The 19,411-nt window shown below is 60.9% G+C and overlaps 2 protein-coding genes across 2 annotated transcripts in view; one reads left to right on the forward strand and one right to left on the reverse strand.

Annotated features, from left to right (window-relative positions):
• GNAZ (G protein subunit alpha z) overlaps positions 1 to 17,048 on the forward strand; it is a 54,287-nt gene extending 37,239 nt beyond the window's left edge. Inside the window, exon 3 of the mRNA XM_037158797.2 lies at positions 15,944 to 17,048. Coding sequence (XP_037014692.1) covers positions 15,944 to 16,288 — 345 coding nt within the window. The 3' untranslated portion in view covers positions 16,289 to 17,048. The remainder of the gene's footprint in view (positions 1 to 15,943) is intronic.
• The window catches only part of RSPH14 (radial spoke head 14 homolog), a 77,268-nt gene that overhangs the window by 46,652 nt on the left and 11,205 nt on the right, over positions 1 to 19,411 (reverse strand). The window lies entirely within an intron of this gene.

Raw genomic sequence — 19,411 nt, forward strand, 5'->3', positions numbered from 1 at the left:
GAAATCCATCGTGTTGGTCACAGCAGAGGGTCCCCACTGGGATATCTACCCACGTCTTCAACTTCTCACTGCAGGAACTGGCCTCCAGCTACGACCAATGGTTTCACCAGCCTTTGCTCCTGCAGGTGTGACCTGGGGCAGCACCCAGGAACGCAGGAGGGCACGGCTTGCTGAACAGTCAGACGAGGGTGTTGGCCTCGTAGGCTGCAGGGGGTCCTCTAGAGCTGAAAGAGGGGGCGCTTGCACCCTGGTTTCCCCCCAGTGAGAGAGAGTGACACCGGCAAGCCCTGGGCCAGGCCCGAATCTGTTGGCAGCTTCCAGGCTGCGCACACCTGCATCCTGCCGTTCACTAATTTCCCATCAGTGACTGACAGCAGGGGGACTGGGATCAAGCCAGCAATGTTTAATATAAAGACAAATAGAGAACAGTTTGCATTTCGGTTCAAGCAAAAATGGACTGGAAAAAGCATTCTTTTCTGCAGAGTGGGAGGAAGGTCAAGGTGAGAATAGGCTGCTGGCCTGCCCGGGGGCCCTTTCCCTCTCTGTGCCTGGGTGTGGAACTGGGGGAGCAGGACTTGGGAGCTCCAGGCCCTTTCAGGGCCAGTGCCCCCAGTGTTGGCCTGGGAATTTGCTGCCCCAGAAGTGGGAGTCTTAGGCACACCTGAGTCACCGCCTCAAGTTACAGGATGCCTGCCATCAAAGTCTCACCCCAGGGCTGTGGCAGCACTGGCAGCAGGAATGGCCTTTTCTGGCTCTAAGATCCTTCAAGCTATTGATTCTGAGGTTCAGCAAGAACAGAAAGCAAACAGTGATGTGTGCATTTGGGGGCTTCAGGCCTGTGCTGGAGAATAGCAGCACTGGCCCGCCTGGCGGCTGCCAGTGTCCTGGTTGCTTGCTCAGGCTCCCCAGAGGACAGCTCAGTCAGATGGACGAAGTACCCTGGCTGGGGACAAGAAAGCGCTCTGGGTGCAGGGCTACCTCCAGCTCACTCTGGGGCCAAGGTGGGACCAGGACATGGCTGGGACCCCAGGGTTGAGTACCCACCTGTGCCCATTTGGGTTGCCTGGGTCCAGGCTGTCCCAGTGGCACAGTTCCGGGCCCTGTCTAGTCTCTTGCCCAGCTCCTGAGTAGTTGGGGCAGTGCGGCCACCAGGCCCAGCGTGGGCTTGGAGCTCGGAACAGCCTTGTAGGTTGCGGCTGGCCACAGGGTGGACGGAAGGGCGAGCGCTGGGCTGGCCACACTTATACTGTGGCGCCCTGGTCCTCAGACCTTATCAGGCACCAGGGGCGAGGTGGTGGGGCCCCGGCCGCAGTCCTAACTCTCTGGGGGCTGATGTCCAGGTGGGGAGATGAGGGCAGGGCAACAGAAGCTTCTGGGCCCCTGCACTGTCATGGGGCTCTACATACACGACCTCTGAGCCCTCAGCCCAGCAGGGTGGCCCCTGCCACACAGATGCATAAACTTAGGCTCCAAGAATAAGTTGCTCTAGTGGCACAGCTGGTCTGTCACTTGAAGAGGAACCTTGGCTGTCCCCATACACAGGGGGCTGGGGGAGCTGGGAGTCTGCTACCCTTTCTACTACTTAGGGTCACCCCAGCCCTTTCCACACTGTACAGTGGGGAAACCAGGCCCCAGTGAACAGGCTGGTCCAGAGTGGGTGGGGAGGGAAGAGGCAAGGCTGTGTGAGACTGAACTGCTTCGTGCGGCAGGAAGTAGCGCTCTGCTGTTTCTGGCAGGTTCGGAACACAGGTTTCAGGCTATTAGGGCCTGAGTTACGGCTCTACTGCAGCCTGTTATCTTGTTTAAACAGCCCTGGCTGTTTGAAGTGGCAGGCCAGCTCACGGTTACTACGAGGTTTGCAATTGTCGCTGGATGGGAGAGCGGTGGGGGCCGGGGACAGGGACAGGGACAGGCAAGCGGTGACTCTGACTTCTGGACTCCTCAGAATATGTTTGTTTCTGCCCCAAAGAAGCCCCATCTGTCACTGGCCTCAGGGCTGCAGGGCTGGGCCCTCTAAAATGGGCTCTTCTGAGTCCCCCTGGGGAAGGTCAGGTGCCGTGAAGACCTGAGACACAGAAGTGTCTGGTGGCACGTATGCTCCTCCTAGTTGCTCATCTTTTCCTGTCACACGCTAATCTCCCTACTGGCAAGTCCTGCGGCCTCAGGGCTGTCTGTCTGCAGGTGGCAGTTGGGGGTAGAGGAAGGGGGGGCCTGGCGGAATGGCACGTCCTCACCCCGGGAACACAGCAGTGGAGACAGGCCCTGGGGCCTCTGTACACAAAGCCCCTGGGGTTTGGCCACCAGCGGCTGAACTAGGGAAATAATACCCAAGGCTTCATCCACCAAGACATAGGGGTCACGTCATTCTTGGTCATTTGAAAGCCAAAGAGCACCTACTTATCAAACGCCTTCTAATCAGTTTCGCCAGAGTGACCCACTGAGCCATGGGGCTGAAGTGAGGAAGGACACAGGCCAGCTGTCAGTGAAAGGCCAGGACAGTGCCCAGCCCTGCTGTCCTCCACAGTCCCAGCCAAATGTTAAGCGTGGAGAAGGAAGGGCGGTCTCTGGGCCCCTCCCCACCCTCCCTGTCAGACCGTCTGTGGGCCAGACCTTTCCAGGGCAGATGCATCGGTGGGGGACGGTGGGGCAGGGCACTCGGGCACCCATGCCTCTCAGCCCAGCCCCCACACCCATGGCTGCCATGCCGAATGCCCACAGCCTGCACCATCTGGCCCTGCCTGCCACAGCCCCATGTTAGGCAGACTGCCCTGGCTGGGCGCTGGGGAGAGCGGTCCCCGCAACAGACTGGCACCACACTCGTGGCCAACCACAAGCTGTAAGGAGTGGGTCCAAGGCCTCAAAGCTCTGCAGCAAATTAAGAGGAGGAATTACAACAATCGTGACCGGCAGGCATGTCAAGTGCAGGGGTGGGGGGAGGGCTGGGGAAGACCTCTGGGAGCCTTCCTCCCTGTGGGTTAGGAAGGAACGGCATGGCCCCAGGCAGGAGGGGAGGGTGCACGTGGGATGAGTCCGAGAGCTGGGCAGAGTGTGTGCGGGTCACCCAGTCATGTCGGGAGCCGTTGGAGAGCTTTGCCCAATGGGATAACGTGATCTGGTTGGCTGTGATGGCCATAAGGGTGGTCACACAGCAGAAAGAGGGAGTCAGGTCTCAGCAAGAGGGGAAGACAGTGGCAGCAGGAAGGAGGGGCATGGACAGATGTGAAGGGACAGCCCTGGTCTCCCTCCTGCCCCTCCCCCACATCAGCTCACTGGCCATCACCCTCCCTCCAAGCTGCCTGCCCTCTGGTTCACACTGTGTAGTGCTGGGCATTGGGCATGTGTGTCCCCTCCTCTGGGTGACTCAGTCCTCGTAAATCAGGCTGCTCCTTGCTCTTCTCTGTCCCTCGAAACGGGAGTGCTCAGTGGAGCTCAAGGTACATCTGAGAGTGAGGCCAGGGTCCAGCAAACGGGTGCTGGGAGGACAGCCAGGGTGGGGCTTGCACCTCAGCTCTGCCCCCAGAAAGGTGCTTGGTGGGGGGGGGGGGGTCACAAGGCCTCCAGCCCCCTCGTTATCTACCTGTTGACCACATTTCCACTGTGACTCGCCTCACGATAGGCTGAAATAACTGCCCTCTCATGGCGGTGGGGACCCGAGGCCCTCAGGGAAGGCAGTGCCCAAGCAGAGCCAGGCAGCTGCAGGGCTTCAGAGCAGAGAGCGCCTGGCTCAGGCCCCGCCCTGCGGGGCTGCCTGCTGCCTCATGCACATCACCCAGGCTGAAGCAAGCAAGGAAAAAGGGGCTCAGATGGAAATGGGTGTGCACTGAGGTGAGCGGGCATCTGACCAAGGGTCCTGAGAGCAGAGTGGCTGGAGGCGGGTGTGGGGCGCCAAACGGGAGTCCCCCAGTGGCTGTGACTGGTAGAGGGGCAGGCAGGTGGGAGGGGCATGGTACTGTGAGCTGCTGTCCCTGCTGTGTGTCTCAGTCTTGACACCCCAAGGGCCCAGGCTTGGGGAGCGAGTTTGGCTGACGCTGGGCCTGGAGGGAGGGGCAGGCGGCGGCTCTCCCCGAGGACCCCTGTTGCCCCCGTGGCTAGTTGAAGCGTTGCCGCTCTGTGCGGCCCCTGCAGACTGGCTCGGGGAACAGTCAGGGGCTCATTGATCCACTGGCCTCACTGATCCACTGACCTCATGCCCCACCTCTCCAGTCCAGCACAGCAGCACTTAGGTTTGCGGGAGGAAGAAGTGGGGAGTGGAACCAGACTGGTCTGGAAGTGAACCTGGTCAGCCACCTCTGTCCCCAGACCCCTTCCCATTTCCTAAGGCCCGCAGCAGTGGGGGACATGATGTCCAACAGGTGTCTGGCTATCTGAGGCTCTCCTTGGAGTGGGGACGGGGGAGGGGAATGACAGGCCGAAGGGCCAAGGCAGGCACGGTGAGCCCCTCCAGCCCCAGTTTCCACATCTGTAAAGTGGGGACAGTGGGAGGGGCCCCACCACGGTGTCTCTCCCGGGCGTGTCTGGGAGCCACTTCTCACAGATGAACAGAGCGGGACACCTGCCCAGAAGTCCCATGGCAGCCACCGCACAGAGGAGGGAGCGACACCCGCACTTTCAGAGTGGTCGTCGAGCTAATTCTGCCACAGGGTGACATTCGGGAGATGCCACCCAGGGCTCCGTCAGCAACAGTGCCATCTCCCGGCCTCCCAGTCCACCAGAAGGGCCTTCCCACTGCCCTGTCTCAGGGAGAGCAGGGTTCCCCCCACATTCCCAGGGGCCCTCCCCTTCCCCTACCCCCACCCCAGCAAGCGGACGGTGACAGACAGCTGTGGAGGGACACTCAGCCTGGCTCACATATCCACCACTTCCTCCCGCCATCGGCCTGTGTTGGTGTGTTGGGCTCCGAGGGTGGAGGCTTCCTCCTGGTTGTCATGGAAATGGCGGCAAGTCTCCTGAGTGTCTGGATACTAAGCTCAGTGGAGGGAGGGGAGCAGCCCCGCTGGGCGGCAGCTGCCATCACAGACTCAGCAGTGCGGCACTGGCAAGGCCCTGAGGGGCCGTCATGCTTCTCAGTCTGAGAGTACAGAGGGCAACTCAGAGACCCCCTCACCCTCTGTCCCCCCGTGGGTGGCTGACCGTGACCACATCTGCCCTCTTGTCCACATGGGGTTGTGGTGATTCCGTCCGGGTGCTGGGGAAGCCAAGCATACAGGCCCTGCCCTCCAGGAATCACTTCCAATAAGGGCACTCAATTCTGTGGAGCTGGCTGGGGGTGGAGAAGCACAGATTCCAGCAGGCGACGGCCACTAGGGCCACCTGGGGAGGCCCAGGCTCCGAGTCCCCGTCCCCACAGGCACGAGCAGGATGACTCAGGCTCCTCCACCTGCTCCCTCGCTGGGCCTCTGCGGAGAAGGGCAGCGTGCTGCTGGGCTGCACGGGTTTTGTCTGCCCGCCTCTGCCCCCTGCCATCGGCCCCCACGTACTTCACAACCTCCTTGAGGACAGGGGAGGGTGTAGAATGGCCTCCCCTCAGACTCAAAGGCAGAGTGGCAGCCAGGCCCCAGGCCCCAGCCAGGCAAGCGAGGCAAGCACATGGCCCAGCAGCCAGGGGAGGCCAGGACACCTCAGGCCTGGAGGGTGGAACCCAGCCGCTGTCCTCGCACCCATGTGCAGTGTGGTGGGGACCAGAGAGCAGGCTTCTTAGAATGGGGACTGTCGAAGGAGGGTTCAGGCCGGCATGAGCACACCGGCAGTGCCGGCACACACAGGCTCCAAGCTGCCCCAGGGTCCTCTGGGAATACTGGTTCGGGACAGGAAGTGGCAGTGGCATAAGGGCACACTGTAGTTTGGTGGTAGAATGAGGGCTGGTGCAGGCCAGCAGTGTGCTTCTGCACGAACACAGGGTGGACAGGCACCTGCACCGCACCTACCCCAACCTGACCATGCCCCTGACACTCCGGGTCCCTGACAGCCCCACACGTGCTGGGGTGGGCTGTCTGAAGTCTGAGGTCCCCTGTGGCAGCCGACCAGAGGCCTGCGGTCATGGCGCCGGAGAAGCTACAGGAACTGGAGTGCCTGGCTCTGGGGCCCAGCGTCACATACTCAAATAGGTTTAATCTCACCGGTGACACAATGGGACTTGAGCCCCCGACACCAGTGCCCAAGGCTCCCCCTCCACCCCATACCCCTGGGGCTTGCTTCTCTCATACCACAGAGCGGAGTACCCAGGCTGGGTCCCAACGTGCATTTCTGGTTTCCAAAAGGGGCGCCTCTCCTGCTCCCCCCACTGCCCAAGTCCCTCACTTCCTGGCCCCCACACATGCCAGGTGCAGATGTTCGCCGGGTCAGCTGCCCTTTAACCCTCAATCAGTGGCAACCTAAGACACTGGAAGGTCCAGGGTCCCAGTCAGCGGACATGCCTCCACAGGGTGTGTGGCCAAGGTTGCAGGGAGCACGTGGTGTGCGGCCAGAACAGATGGCCACAACCAGCATCATGACGGCACTGGGACAGCGGGTCTGGGGTCAGGGAAGGAGTTGCTGGCTGTTGGAGGAAGAGATAGCCAGTCCACAGGACACTTGTCTGGGAGCCTGGGTGGGACAGTGTGGTTCGGGAAGGTGCCCCTCCTTGAGGATGGGGCACTTCAGGCTGGGTCCCAACAAGCAAATAACAAATATGGGGGATGGGGGAGCTTGGTGCAGCTGAAACCCGTGCAGAGTGGGCACCTGGCTGGGAGAGTCGAGAAAGGTCTGCCAGGGCCAAATCCTGAGGCGCCAGGAAGACTCCGTGGGGGTGCGGACATGACTGCAGGGAGCAAGGAGGCAGCTGGGTGGGGACTGTGGCGAAGACTTAAGAGACGAGGCTGGCTTATCAGAAAGCAGAGGGGACCGTGGCCGGGGTCTCCAGTGCTCCAGCTGGAAGGAGCTCCTGCTCTTTAGGACGCTGTGCTTGCGTGAAGCACGTGAGCAGAGAGACCAGCACATCCTGACAGGAGCAAGTTCTGACATGCAGCTTGCTGACCTGACCTGGCCCGCACTCCAGCGTAAAGGTCCCCCCGGACCAGGAAGGCCATGTGGGACAGCTGTGTGGCCACAGCTCCTCGCTGTGCCTGCAACTCCTCCAGAAGGAGAACAGAGCATCCTAACGTTGGCTAAACAGGAGACTCCCCCACCCCTGCCCCTGGGGACAGCCCCTCAGCCCGAGGGAAGAGGCAGGCCAGGACCTTGCTCCCCCTGCACTCCCCTGGGACGATCCGCGAGCCCAGAAGGGAAATGAACTCCTGAAGGATGAGGACCCTCAGTGGACTGGCTGGCTGGGGAAGCACAAGGCTTCAGGCCTGGGGTCTGGGCCCAGCCTGGCCTCTTCCCCTCGGCACCCAGGGCCACCCTCCCTCTGCCTGTCTCCCCTGGCCACCCAGCAGGGCCACCAGAGCACCCCTAGGCCTTCAGAGACATCTCTGCAGTTCAGCGAGCAGAGACACTCACTCCTCTTGCCCTGGACAACTTGTTTCCCACGTCTTTGGGGACAAAGCATACGCTGATTCCCTGAGGGGCTGACACCACCTTGAAGTGGTCTCACTCCCGCAGCGGCAGCGGCACAACCCAGCACCAGGTTCCATAGCTGCAGGCACATCTGACATGACCCCCCACCCGCCTTGCCCCCCTGTCAGGACCTCAGGGGAGGGGTCTGACCATCAGACGCACTTTCTACCTCCGCCAGGCAAGTCTGGGGATGCCCAGGCCAGACACCCCCTGGGCAGGGCTCAGGGTGGTCCAGGGGAGTCACAGGGCTCCTGTCCACCAGGCCCATGGCATAGGTCTCCGGGCTGCACCACCCCGGCCGGTGATTGATGGGGGAGGCGCAGCCACACCACACTGAGGGTGGACCAGACTGCTGACTAGGCTCGCCACTCACTGTGTCAGCGGTGCCCCTGTGCCCCTTGAGCCACACCCTGCTGGCCGACGGGCAGCCCCACTGTAGTGCCCCCAAGCCTTCCACCGCAAAGGGAGCCCAGAGGGGCCGGAGGCTTGTCTGTCACTTCATGAAAGGTGCCAGCTCAACATCCAGCCTCATGTGAAACCTTTCCCTTGGTGTATCCAGCCAGGGTGCCACCGGGCAGCCTCACTGCCCAGGTCGCGCCTTCGGCGCCCTCGGAGCCTGTCACCCTGCTGCCCAGACAGGCCTGGTGGCTCAGCTGCAGGATGGGCAGCCACGGGATGGCTCTGTCCCTGGTGAATGGAACTCATTCACGGCCACAGCCCAGCCTCTCGGCTGTACTTCCACTCGGGAAGCCGAATCCATGGTTCCCATGAGCAAGTACTACAGGCTGTTCTCCAACGGGCAGGCTGGGGCTTTCCAGTCCATAGCAAAACTGAGAACCCATCCTAGAGATGAGGAGACTGAGTCCCAGGGCCAGACACAGCCCCCCCCCCCCGGCCTTCGCTGTGTCCCCTCCACCACCCCTGCCAGCACGCCCGAGCTGCAGCTCCGGGCCTCTGCACCGTTGCTGGTTGGTGTTCATCCCTGCCCCTGCCCCCCGGGTGCGATGCCCCTGCCCCAGGAAGACTCCCTTTTATCTCAGAGCCATGACCACAGTGGCTGCCGGCAGCACCTGGTGCCTGGGTGTGGGGACCAGGCTTGCCATGCGTGTCACACTCCAGCCCTCAGCCACCTCGTGAGCAAGGCGCACTTACAGACTCCATTTTACAAGTGGGAGACTGAGGCTCAGAACAGCTAAGAGCTGGTGGCTAGCTGACCCTTGTCGGCCACTCCAAAGCCACCGCACCAGCTCCTTCACTCCATCCTGCCCCGGACAGGCTCACCGGGAGCTCCCACTGAAGGCTCTCCTGCTCGCTGAGACCAGCGGCGTCTTGTGGAGCAGGCATCTGGAGAGCGTCTGCCCAGGGAGACAAGGAAGGGTGAGGACTGCAGGGGCTCAGTGTCGAGGTGCCAGCAGGTGGGGGTCTCCAGGTCACCCGGGCCCCAGGGTTCAGGCTGCTTCTGGGTACAGCTGAAACCTTGGCACCACCTGCGTCCTATCTGAGGCTTAAGACGCTGCAGACCCCCGGTTAGGCGCACCAGCCTTGCCCTGTGCTGTGACTGCAGGGGGCCTTGTGGGTGGGGAGCTGCCGGAGGGAGCAGGCAGGGCGGGCCAGTGCAGGGCCTTCCCCAGCCACACACCACAGCACACACCACCGCCGCCTCCCTGGCACGTTCCCTGCTGAGTGAGAGTGACCCACCAGTGTTGGGTGGGTCCCCACCTGGCTGCCCCCATGTGACGAGGATTTTGTGGGTAGCACATTCAGCATGAGTCAGCATTTTCATATGGCTGCCCCAAACCAGTGTGACCCTGGAGGACAGAGAGGTGTTGGCCACCTCACCTCCAGAGTATATGTCCACTGAGAGATGAGGGGTCAGGAGCAGGGGGTACTGGGCCAGCGTCCAGGGGGGTGGCCCACGGGAGCTGGAGCTGGTATGGAAACTGAGAACAGCTGGAGTGTGCCCAGGCCTCCCGGAGGGGCTGTCGGGCTGGGAGGAGGTGCTGGGCACCCCACGGGGAGGTGCCGGGGTTGGCCAAGAACTGAGTCAGGTAGGCACACCTGGACAGGTGTTGCCGGGTGGGGACCCGAGGCTTCATAACCAGTGACCAGAACAGTGAGTGCAAGTCTTCATGTTCGTGCTCCGTGAACAGCACACTCCTCTGTGAAGTGGCAGTGACTGCTTTCTCCTGTGAGGGGCTGAGGCTCCAAGAAATAAGCATCCCCCCCCAGAGTGGCCCCAAGGCACATCTGGCCTGTGATGTGCAGGAAATGGGAGTTGGGGAAAGTGGGGGCCAGGCTCTTGGCAGGGGGATGAGAACGCCCCAATCTTGAAGGGCCGGCCTGGCCCCCTGCAGAGTCCACAGTTTTGTTCTCAGGAGCTCGGTCAAGAAATGGGCGGAAGAAAAGAGTTTCAGAGCGTGGTGCCCCTGCCCCTCCCCCAGGGCCCTGTCCTGAGTCAGCAAGTCACCACATCCAGGACCTGGGTCCTAAGGGAACCTCTGTGGTTGCCTGTGAGGAGAGACCGGGAAGGACACTGCCCTCGGGGGAGGTCTTTCAGGAAGGGTGCAGCGGACTGGGGTCAGGGCCTGGGGCTCTGAGACCCTGGGCTTCCATTTCCCCAGCCCATCTGCCCACAGGGTGTCGTCATAGGTTGGAAAGTGATGTGCATGTTATGGGCGAGGTGTGAGGGCAGTTAGGCCATGGCAAAGAGACCCGAAGATGCCCCGGAGGCCTGGTAAATTGCAAATATGCGTCCCACGGGATCCTATGCTGTCTCATAGACTGGAGGCAAGCTACATGAAGCTGGAGGAGCTGGCTCGGAGGTTTGGGAAAGGAGGCAGGATGGCCCGTGAGGAGAAAGGGCTGGAGGCTGGAGTGAGCCCCTCAGGGGGGCACACGCTGGGAAGACCCAGGCAGGCCAGCAGCCTGGACGCTGTCAGCCAGCTCCCTTACCCTGTTCTCCTCCCCCGGCCCTCTGGAAACTACGGCGCGTTAGAGGGGCCGAGAGATGCTGCTCCCCCCGCAGCAGGCAGGGGGGCAGAGGAGGGCGCCCGCTGTCCCCTCTCCCTCATTCAGACCAGTGGGCTCTGGAACCAGTGGGAGGCGGATATGCTGGGAAAGGCCACCTCGGCGATGTTTGGGCAGACCTTGTTTATGGGGGGGATCCAGGCTCCTCATTTGTAAAACACAAGGGTCGGACTCAGGTGTCCAGAGTGAAGTCCAATGCCAGGTCTCCAGGAAGCAGCCAGTGCCCACCCAGGCGGGATGCAGGAAACCAAAGGCAGCCCTCCGGTGACGCAGCTCACGGCCTGGCCCATTGAGTCAGGGAAATGAGGATGACGGACACTCGGCCTGGAACTAGGGGCTATCCTGTGCCTCACAAACAGCGAGGGAGCCACCTGCGAGGAGGTGGGCCTCACAGCAAAGCAGAAAAGGGTTCGGAGCTGGGAGGTGCTGACACAGTGTGTTGCAGGGGTCAGAGAGCAAGTGGGGAAGGCCCGGGTGGGTGTCTGGTCTGTGGGCCATGGGCAGTCCCAGGAACCTCCCAGAGGAAGCAGGGGGACTGGGACCCCCTGACCGGCCCAGAGGCGTCACTGGCCCTGGGAGCCCGGCGAGCGCTGGCTGAACCCCAGCCTGCAGCGTGCAGACCTCTCCCCCGTGCTGCGGAGCTGCCTGAAGCCAGGCGGCCACATCCCACAGTGGCTTTGTGCTGGGGGTGTAGGGGGCAGATCTTCCCTGAGAGGCAGGAGGAAACGAGAGACACGCAGCGCCAGGGTGCGGGGCTGTGAGCGGCACAAGCGAGCGCTCCCTGGGACACAGTGGTGGCCACAGGACAAGGCCCGCAGATCCAGGTTCTTCCGGCACCAGCACCTCACTCCTCCCAGCAGGCCTGACACTGAGTGCCACAGCCACCCCCGAGCACTGATGAGGGGCTGAAACCCAGAGTGGAGAAACAACTTGTCCCTCGTGCAGCGAGCACTGGAGGTGACAGCACTGGTGGCCCCAAACCCCGTGCTCATAACCAGCAGGGGAGTCTTCATGGAGAATCAGGACTGAGGGGTCAAGGCCCCCTCACTAACCTTTGTGCCTCAGCTCGCCCTCGTCTCTGGCCTCCCCAGAATGTCGCTCCAGGAGCCAGCCTGGACAGTGCCTGCACGGGCACCGTGCACAGCAGCTGTATGTGGAGTGAAGGCCTCCACCACTGAGCTGGGCGTTGAGCAGACTCTGCTCAGGCCCGCACGCCGGCAGCCACTTAGGAACAGATGATCAGGAACAGCCGTGGTGTAAGCAGGCGACTCCCACACACCACCTTGGTGGCACGTCTGTTCAGTGGTGTGGCGCGTATTTGGAGCTGTCTGAGCAGAAGCTCTCCTTTTCACAGGTAGCCAGGAAGCGACTTCTGTGCCACCCGGGGACTGCGCCCAGCTCCCCACTGCTTCCCAGTGTCTAACACGCTTTGTCACAGGGCACTGGTTCCTCACCACTGAGGAGATTCCCGCCACTGCGCCGCAGGCTCCCGACAGGGATCATCTGCCCTGTGATATTCATGTTAACAAATGTGCAGACAAACCCCAGACTCCTGGAAGGTGCCATCTCCCTGACGAGCGGGCCCTGGAGAGAGCCGGGCTGGGTGCGTTTCCTCCCAGGAGAAGCATCCATGACCTCTGCCGCCTTCGCAGCTGGAGAGGTAAATGCAAGGAGGGCTGCTGGCCGGCAGAAGGTGTGCTTGGTGGACACTCAGGCTCCCGGCCGAGGCCTGGGAGTCGGCCGCCCAGGCCTCCATCTCTGTCCCCCTGCATGTGAGGTGGGTCGTGCCCCCCCCCACCTTGCAGCATGGCCCTGAGTGGCAGAAGCAGCTCTCTGATTCTGAGTCTACAGGGAAGATGTTTGCGTCAAGCTGGTGGAAGTGGCAGCAGGACAAGGGGGGGTGACATGGTACAATGATGCCAAAGCTGCTCCTGGCTTCTCTCACCAAAGGGGCCCAGTAGGACCCCATGAGGATGGTTCTTAACCTGCCTTACCAGCTTCCTGGTCCTCGGAGGCAGCTCTGACCCAGGACACCAAATGGGCAGAATTGGGTGGCAGGGTGGAACCTTCCCCGGATTAGGGAGAGGTTTGGGGAGGAGAAGAGGGGGGCTACAGCTGGCACCCAGGCCATGAACACCCAACCGGGGGTCGGCATACGCCAGAAGGGTCCCCAAAGGCCATACTGAGGGGCTGTATCCTGGTGCAGGGCACAGCCAGATGTGTGCCACAGAAAGCTGAGTGCAGGAGCAGTAGGAAAAAGTCAGGGGGGCTTCCAGGAAGAGGAGGCCTTGAGCGAGGCCATGGAGTGTAAGCAGGATGTGGAGAGGTGGGAGGAAAAGGGAAGCTGACAGCTGTGCTGCTGTGGCCTGCAGGGAGACCCCAGCGGCTGGTGGGCTCCCTCCTCCTGTACTCACACTCGCACGTGCTCCTCGCGGTTTCCAGAGTTACAGCCCAAAATAGCAAGCTCCTTTTTCAATGATTTGAGATTTGAGGTGTCAAGGTGCTGCTCTGCCCACCTGGCAGCGCTTGGGCTGCAGGAACATGCATGCTGCAGTGGCGGTGACACCATGGGCACAGTGTCAAAGGACCAGAGGGCTCTGGCCCCACCCCACCCAGCCACTCTGTGGCAGGACCATGGGGGCAGGGCACCAACACAAAGGTTTTGTGGTTCATCTATGATGCCCGTCATCTCCCTGGCACCTCAGTGATGGCCAGCGTGGTCCCCATGGTTTGTCCCAAGGAAGAGAGGGAACTGGAGGCCTGAGCCTGAGTGCCTGCAAAGCCAGAGGAGCCACAGGAGTGGGCGAGGGCCTGAGATGACGGTGATGCCTGGTCTGTGGCCCTGATGTGACTGCACAAGCACAGTGACACTATGAGCAAGTGCAAGGGGTGGCCGAGGGCACTGCTGCCCTCCCAGCCACCTCAGGGGACGCGTGCCTGAGTTCCAGGGATTTCCAAGCAGGGAGTGTGAGGGCCAGAGAGCTGTCCCACTTCACTCTCTGAGGGGCCCATGTCTGCCACCGGGCGGAGGCTCGAACTGGGCAGAAGGGCTCTCAGTGCATCAGGACCCCCCGGGGGCGGGTCCTGGGGGTCGGGAGTCAGGGGCTTGGAGTGTGTGCAGAGCAGGAAGAGGGCAAGCGGGCTGTGCAGGCCAGCTCCACTGCGCTCCACTCCGGACCCCGCGGCCGAGTTTTTCCCACCTACATGTACCCCCCCAGCCGAGCCCCCTGCGTGACTGTGGCCTGCACACACGCCCACCTCAGTGTGTGGAGAGGCCTTCCTGCCCCTCTTCTCAGGCCTGTCTGTCCAGGCTTGGCTGGGCACAAGAGCCGCCCGGCTCTCACCCAAGGGACCCAGCAGGGCTCGGGGAGGCAGGCCTTGGCCCCCTCCGGATACCGCTGCCAGGACCCTGAGCATGTCCCATCCCCTCTGCCTGCCTGGCCCTCATTCTGGGCTGCCCCCCCCCACTCTCAAAGCCCAGCTGCATCCCCAGCCATTGGCCTGCTGGGTCCCCCCTACTGATGGCCCAACCGTGCCCCTCTCAGCCTTGGGGGGAAGCCCTCTGCCTGGTTTCTGGGGCTTTAACCCCTGTCAGAAGAGCTGGGACCTGTCACTGAACCCCCAGGTATGCTCAGCAACGATTAGCTCAATGAATTAATGAATATGTGCTAATGACCACATCTATTATTTATCTGGTATAAAATGTGGGGTCAGAAGTGCAGCCCCTGATTATGACATCACCCCTGTGAGAAATGACGGTTTGGTTAGTCTCACGGAGTGGCTTCCAGGAATCCACAAACGCTGATTGCACCCCACAGAATGTGACAACCCTGGCGCACCACTTAGCGCTCACATTTGGGACGTGCGCGGCTGCACCGCTGGCAGCGGGGCTCCAGCACTCTGTGTCTCTGCAGAAGGCCCTCCCCCCAAGGCCCGAGACTCCGCACTCTTTACAGCTTCTGTGGTTCCTGAGCTTGTTAAGGAAGGTGCAACATCAGTTTTGAAAATCAGGATCAGCGGGTAAAGTGCAAGATCTCAGGCCAGCTGTCGGGGGTAATGACCGTGGCCCCGGGCGTCTTCCCCCTGTCCAGCCCGGTCCCTCCTCAGCACTGTCACTGTCGGACCCCTACCTCAGACAACTCAGGGTCTGTGGGATGGCGAGGTCTCCGTGTGGCATCCTCCCTGGCACCCCCACCCTGGGGTGACTCCCTAGAATCCGGCAGCACCCCCTGTCTGCCCCAGGGACGGCAGTGAGCCTGGAACTCTGGGCCATGGGACTTGGAGCATGTTTCATGCCTTTCTGAGCCTCAGTCTCTTCACTGGTATAATGGGAACAGGAAGGTGTGAGGATCAGCAGGCCGGTGCCAGCGTCCACACTGTGGGCACCAGCTGTGTTTCTCACTGTTGTTACCATGCCAGTGGTACGCTTGGTCAGAAAAGTGCTTAAATCCAAAGCCCCAGATCCAAGCGAAACTGGTTCTAGACTTTGGACACTCAGCTGTCATTTTATTTTTAAATGAGGGCAGCTTCCGCCAGCAGTAATTCACCAGCAGTAGAAGTTCCTCTTAGCGGCTAGAACTGTCAGTTCCGTGTGGAAACTGTGGGCTTGGGAGTCAGACAGACACATTATGTTTCTTAGAAAACCACAGTCACTACAGCACATTTAAGGTGCTCAGCCCGGGGGGTGGTAAAGAAGGGCCAGGCACCGCCATGCCCTGTGGCTCCTGCACCTTCTGAGCTGCCATCCCATGCCACACCAGGAGGGGCAGGGGGCTCAGGATCTGCCTGGGCTGGGGGAGGCCACATGTGACCGCCAGGGACCCCAAGGCCCTGAAAGCGCAGGCCGCGCCCCACAAACTCCGGTGGACTGACAGCAGCACACATGGTGGGAGCAGGGCTTGCAGGCTGGGGCTGGCCACCAGGCAGAAGGCTGCCCAGGCCCGCATTGAGGGGGACGTGGTGATCGTGATGATTGTGTTTCCCATGGGGGACGAGCTTGTATGTGCAGGCTGGGCGAGCTGGGCCCTCAGGCTGTGAGGGTGGAGGTGCCCCGTTCCACCAGGCTGAGGGATGCCGGGCTGCTGCCCCAAAAAGAAGGTACTCCCCCCAAAAGCTACATATTGTTACTACTAGGGCCCAGAGGAGGGGCCAGCAGGGAAGGAGATGCCAGGCTCCTGGGGCTTGGACGCAGGGCCCAGCCACTTCGGGGCTCCAGAGCCCGTGGGAGATGGTGAAGACAGTTGACCCAACAGAGGCGGGACTTCCCAACAGAAGGGTGATTTGGTGGGGGCCAGCCCCAGGCTGGGAGACTGCCAAGGCTGGGGGTCTAGGGCCTTTCCTTGCTGCACCAGATTAATGCCAGCCTGTTCCCCTGGCCCCCCAGAGTCGGATGGCAGAGAGCCTGCGCCTTTTCGACTCCATCTGCAACAACAACTGGTTCGTCAACACCTCACTCATCCTCTTCCTGAACAAGAAGGACCTGCTGGCGGAGAAGATCCGGCGCATCCCGCTCACAGTCTGCTTCCCGGAGTACAAGGGCCAGAACACCTACGAGGAGGCCGCCGTGTACATCCAGCGGCAGTTCGAGGACCTGAACCGCAACAAGGAGACCAAGGAGATCTACTCCCACTTCACCTGCGCCACCGACACCAGTAACATCCAGTTCGTCTTTGACGCAGTGACAGATGTCATCATACAGAACAATCTCAAGTACATAGGCCTCTGCTGAGGGGCTGGGCCAGCCCGCCTGTCTGGGATGAAACCCCTGGGGTGTCACACCCCAGCTCCACTCGTGCTAGGGAGACCCCAGCCTGGGGGCCGAAAACGGGGGGCCTGAAGAACGTCCCTCCACCCCTCCGCCTCCTTGGCCCCCACATTTCCACAGACATAAATACATACGGATAGACGCTAGGTAGGTAGACACACACACACACACACACACACACGCACTCAGTCTGGAGACAGCCAAGTCCCCTGAAGCATCAAGGTCTCTTGAAGACTTGAGGAGCTGCCACCAAGGTCCCTACAAGCCCTTTCCCGTCCCCAAGTTGGCCCCACTCTGCATGGGGGCCCCTGTGGGACTATGGGGGAGGCAGCTGGGCCACCTGGAGGGGCCAGCCCTGCCCTAGAATAGGGGCCTTGCCCCCGACCAGGAGGGAGGACCAGAGAGGGTCCGAGCATCTTCCCTGCGGGACACGCCCACCTCCGGCCCACTCCGCTCTGGAACCAGGGTGCGCAGCCAGCGGACAGCCCTAACCTCCAGCCACTCACAGCCCTTTTTAAACAGCTTCAAAATATGCAGCAAAAATCCATATAATAACGTGAGTGGCACGATTGGTTTCCAACCTGGCCAGCTGGGTTCCAGCTTTTCTTCTATTCGTCTGGTGTTTTATAAATCAAACCTGGTTTTTCTTCTCTGACATCCTTTTTTTTTTGGCCAAACCTTGTGGTGTTTCGCAGAAAAACAAATACAGACAATTTCAAATGCAGTTGAGTGTTCTTTTTTAAAAATGCAGATTTTCGAAACCTATTTTTTTTCAGGTGGTCCTTTTTGTGTCTGGCTTGCTGAGCGTAACAGTTGTTGTCTGGACGAGTCTGTCCCTTGCTCCCGAGCGACGCTGGAGCGGCGGCCGCCTCGCAGGGCAGCGTTGTACATATGCCTGCGCAGCGTCCTCTCGTTACTGGTGCGGTTTCTGCTTCGTTTTTATTTCAGAAAATAAATGTGATGTATTTAAAGAAGGTTCCTCACCTGGGAGCGAATGAACAATAGCTAAATATCTTGGTACTTAAAGATTACATTGTCTGTGTGGCTTTGCAAGTGGAGGAAGGGAAGGCGAGAGATGGGCCCTGGCCCCGAACACCCGGCGCCCAAGGCTGAGAGCGGCTGTGACTCCTGTGAAGGCTCCGCCCACGTTGCAGCCTGAGGGAGGCCCTGCTGGGACTGCCAGCTCCGGCCATTCTGCCCTGGGGCCCGTGGCACCTGCCACCGTGAAAGGACCTTGGCCGAGGGCCTCGTACAAATCCGAACCCCCGCTGCGGAGAGGGAAGGCACCACCAGAGACCCTGCCAGATCTTCTCTCTTCGCCTTTGTTTGGTACCCGTGTGTCCAAGGTCAGGGCCCAGAGTCGCGTCCAAGGTCAGGGCGCAGAGTTGCATCCAAGGACTTTCAGAGATGTACAGAGGGAAGAGGAGCTGGTGTGGTATGAAAGTCAAAGATTGTCTACTTTAAGAAAATAAAATATCCTGAATGAGCCAAGCCTCGTCTCAGCTGTGTGTGCAGGGCTGACGTCTGGGAGGGCAGCTGGGGCCCCTTCCACCCCGAGCCTCCTTTTTCTCTGCGCCACACCCCGCCCCACTCGCGTATTCAGGTAAAAATCATCTTGAAAGGAAATCAGGAACAACCTCACAAGAGGAAAGAGCCTGCACAAGTGGGGTTCACCAGTCACCGGTTTCCCAGGAGGCTGAGGTTTGGGGGTGATGATGGCTCCTGCTGTCCCCAAGACCCCGCCCAGGTGGCACTATCACTCCGACTCCTCATACCCTACAGGCACCTCTGCCGGGGCCAGAGTTGTCCTCAGAGCAGAGGTGGTGTCTGCACAGCCAGGAGGGTGCCCCCCACAGTGCAGGGCAAGCCCTGCCCGGTGTGGGGAAGAGACCCCTCATTTGCTGATTATTAGCGGTGTCTCCATGTGGCGGAGAGCACTAATCAGAGGTCAAGGAACTTTGTTCACCCTGCACCAGGCTGCTTGCAAATTACTTACTTAACACTCACTACCATGGTAGGTTGTCTGTGGTGACCCATCGTATAGATGAGGAAAGGGGCCCCAGACCAAGGTCAGGGGTTGGTGGAGATGTCATTCCCAGGAAGAGCAGGAGGGGGCTGTGCCTCCTGAGTCCTGGTCCTCACCTGCCTCTGCCCCTGGATGGACGGGCAGAGCCTGCGGGAGGCACAGAGCCCCTCTTCGTGACCGCCTTGGATCCGGGACCTACACAGAGCCCTGGGCGCGGGGCGGCGGACAGGCGCGCACTCACAGGCACGCGCACACAGACGCTCAGCACGCAGACACACTCTCGAACCTCGCTTTCTCCTCACGCCCTGCCACCCTGAGCCCATGTGGGGATTCCCTCCACGCCGTCCCACGTCACCAAACAGCAAAAGCCCGAGGGGACTCTTGTATAAGAAGAAATAACGTGTGACATAATCATTGAGGCTTATTTTGCGCTTTTAATGCCAACCGTGAAAAGAGCAGTAATCTCACTGTGAGCATCTTTAACCTAAAAATACACAGCTAGAGGGAGACGGGAGGACTCTGCCTTCTCTCCGGAGGCGTTCGGAGTTGGGAGGAAGCTGCGCGGGGCCAGTGTTCCTTGGGGCTCCCACCCTCCACTGCGCCCATTTGTCCCCAGGAGCCTGCTGGGACGTCCCCTTCTCCACCCTCAGTCTAAGATCCCTCTGACCCTCAGCGCTCAGCATCCTGGGTGTTGGAGGTCCCCTCGATCTTGCACTCCACCTCTTAGCGCGCCCCCGGGAGGGAGAGGTGGGGAGAGGCGTCCACACTGTCTGACCCACCCCCTTCGTCCACGGCCCAAGCAGTGTGCAGCCGGGAAAGGCAGGAGCTGGGCGGAGCTGAAGGTCTGGGAAGAAAATCAGCTGAGGGGTCAGCACAGGGGATGGCGAGGGGAGGCTAGAGGCGGTGGAGCACCACCTGAAGGACACAGGCCCGCCCCTGTGCAGGGGGAGCTGGGCCGAGCCCACCTTCTGCAAAGTGACTAAATCCTCCCAGGACCAACCACCAGGGCCCACCATCCTCTCCCTGGACATAGGCTCCATGGACATTGTTTTCCTCCCCCA

The sequence above is a fragment of the Artibeus jamaicensis genome, unplaced genomic scaffold (genome assembly GCF_021234435.1).
Source record: "Artibeus jamaicensis isolate MK-2021 breed Jamaican fruit bat unplaced genomic scaffold, CSHL_Jam_final contig_1128, whole genome shotgun sequence".
Lineage (NCBI taxonomy): Eukaryota > Metazoa > Chordata > Mammalia > Chiroptera > Phyllostomidae > Artibeus > Artibeus jamaicensis.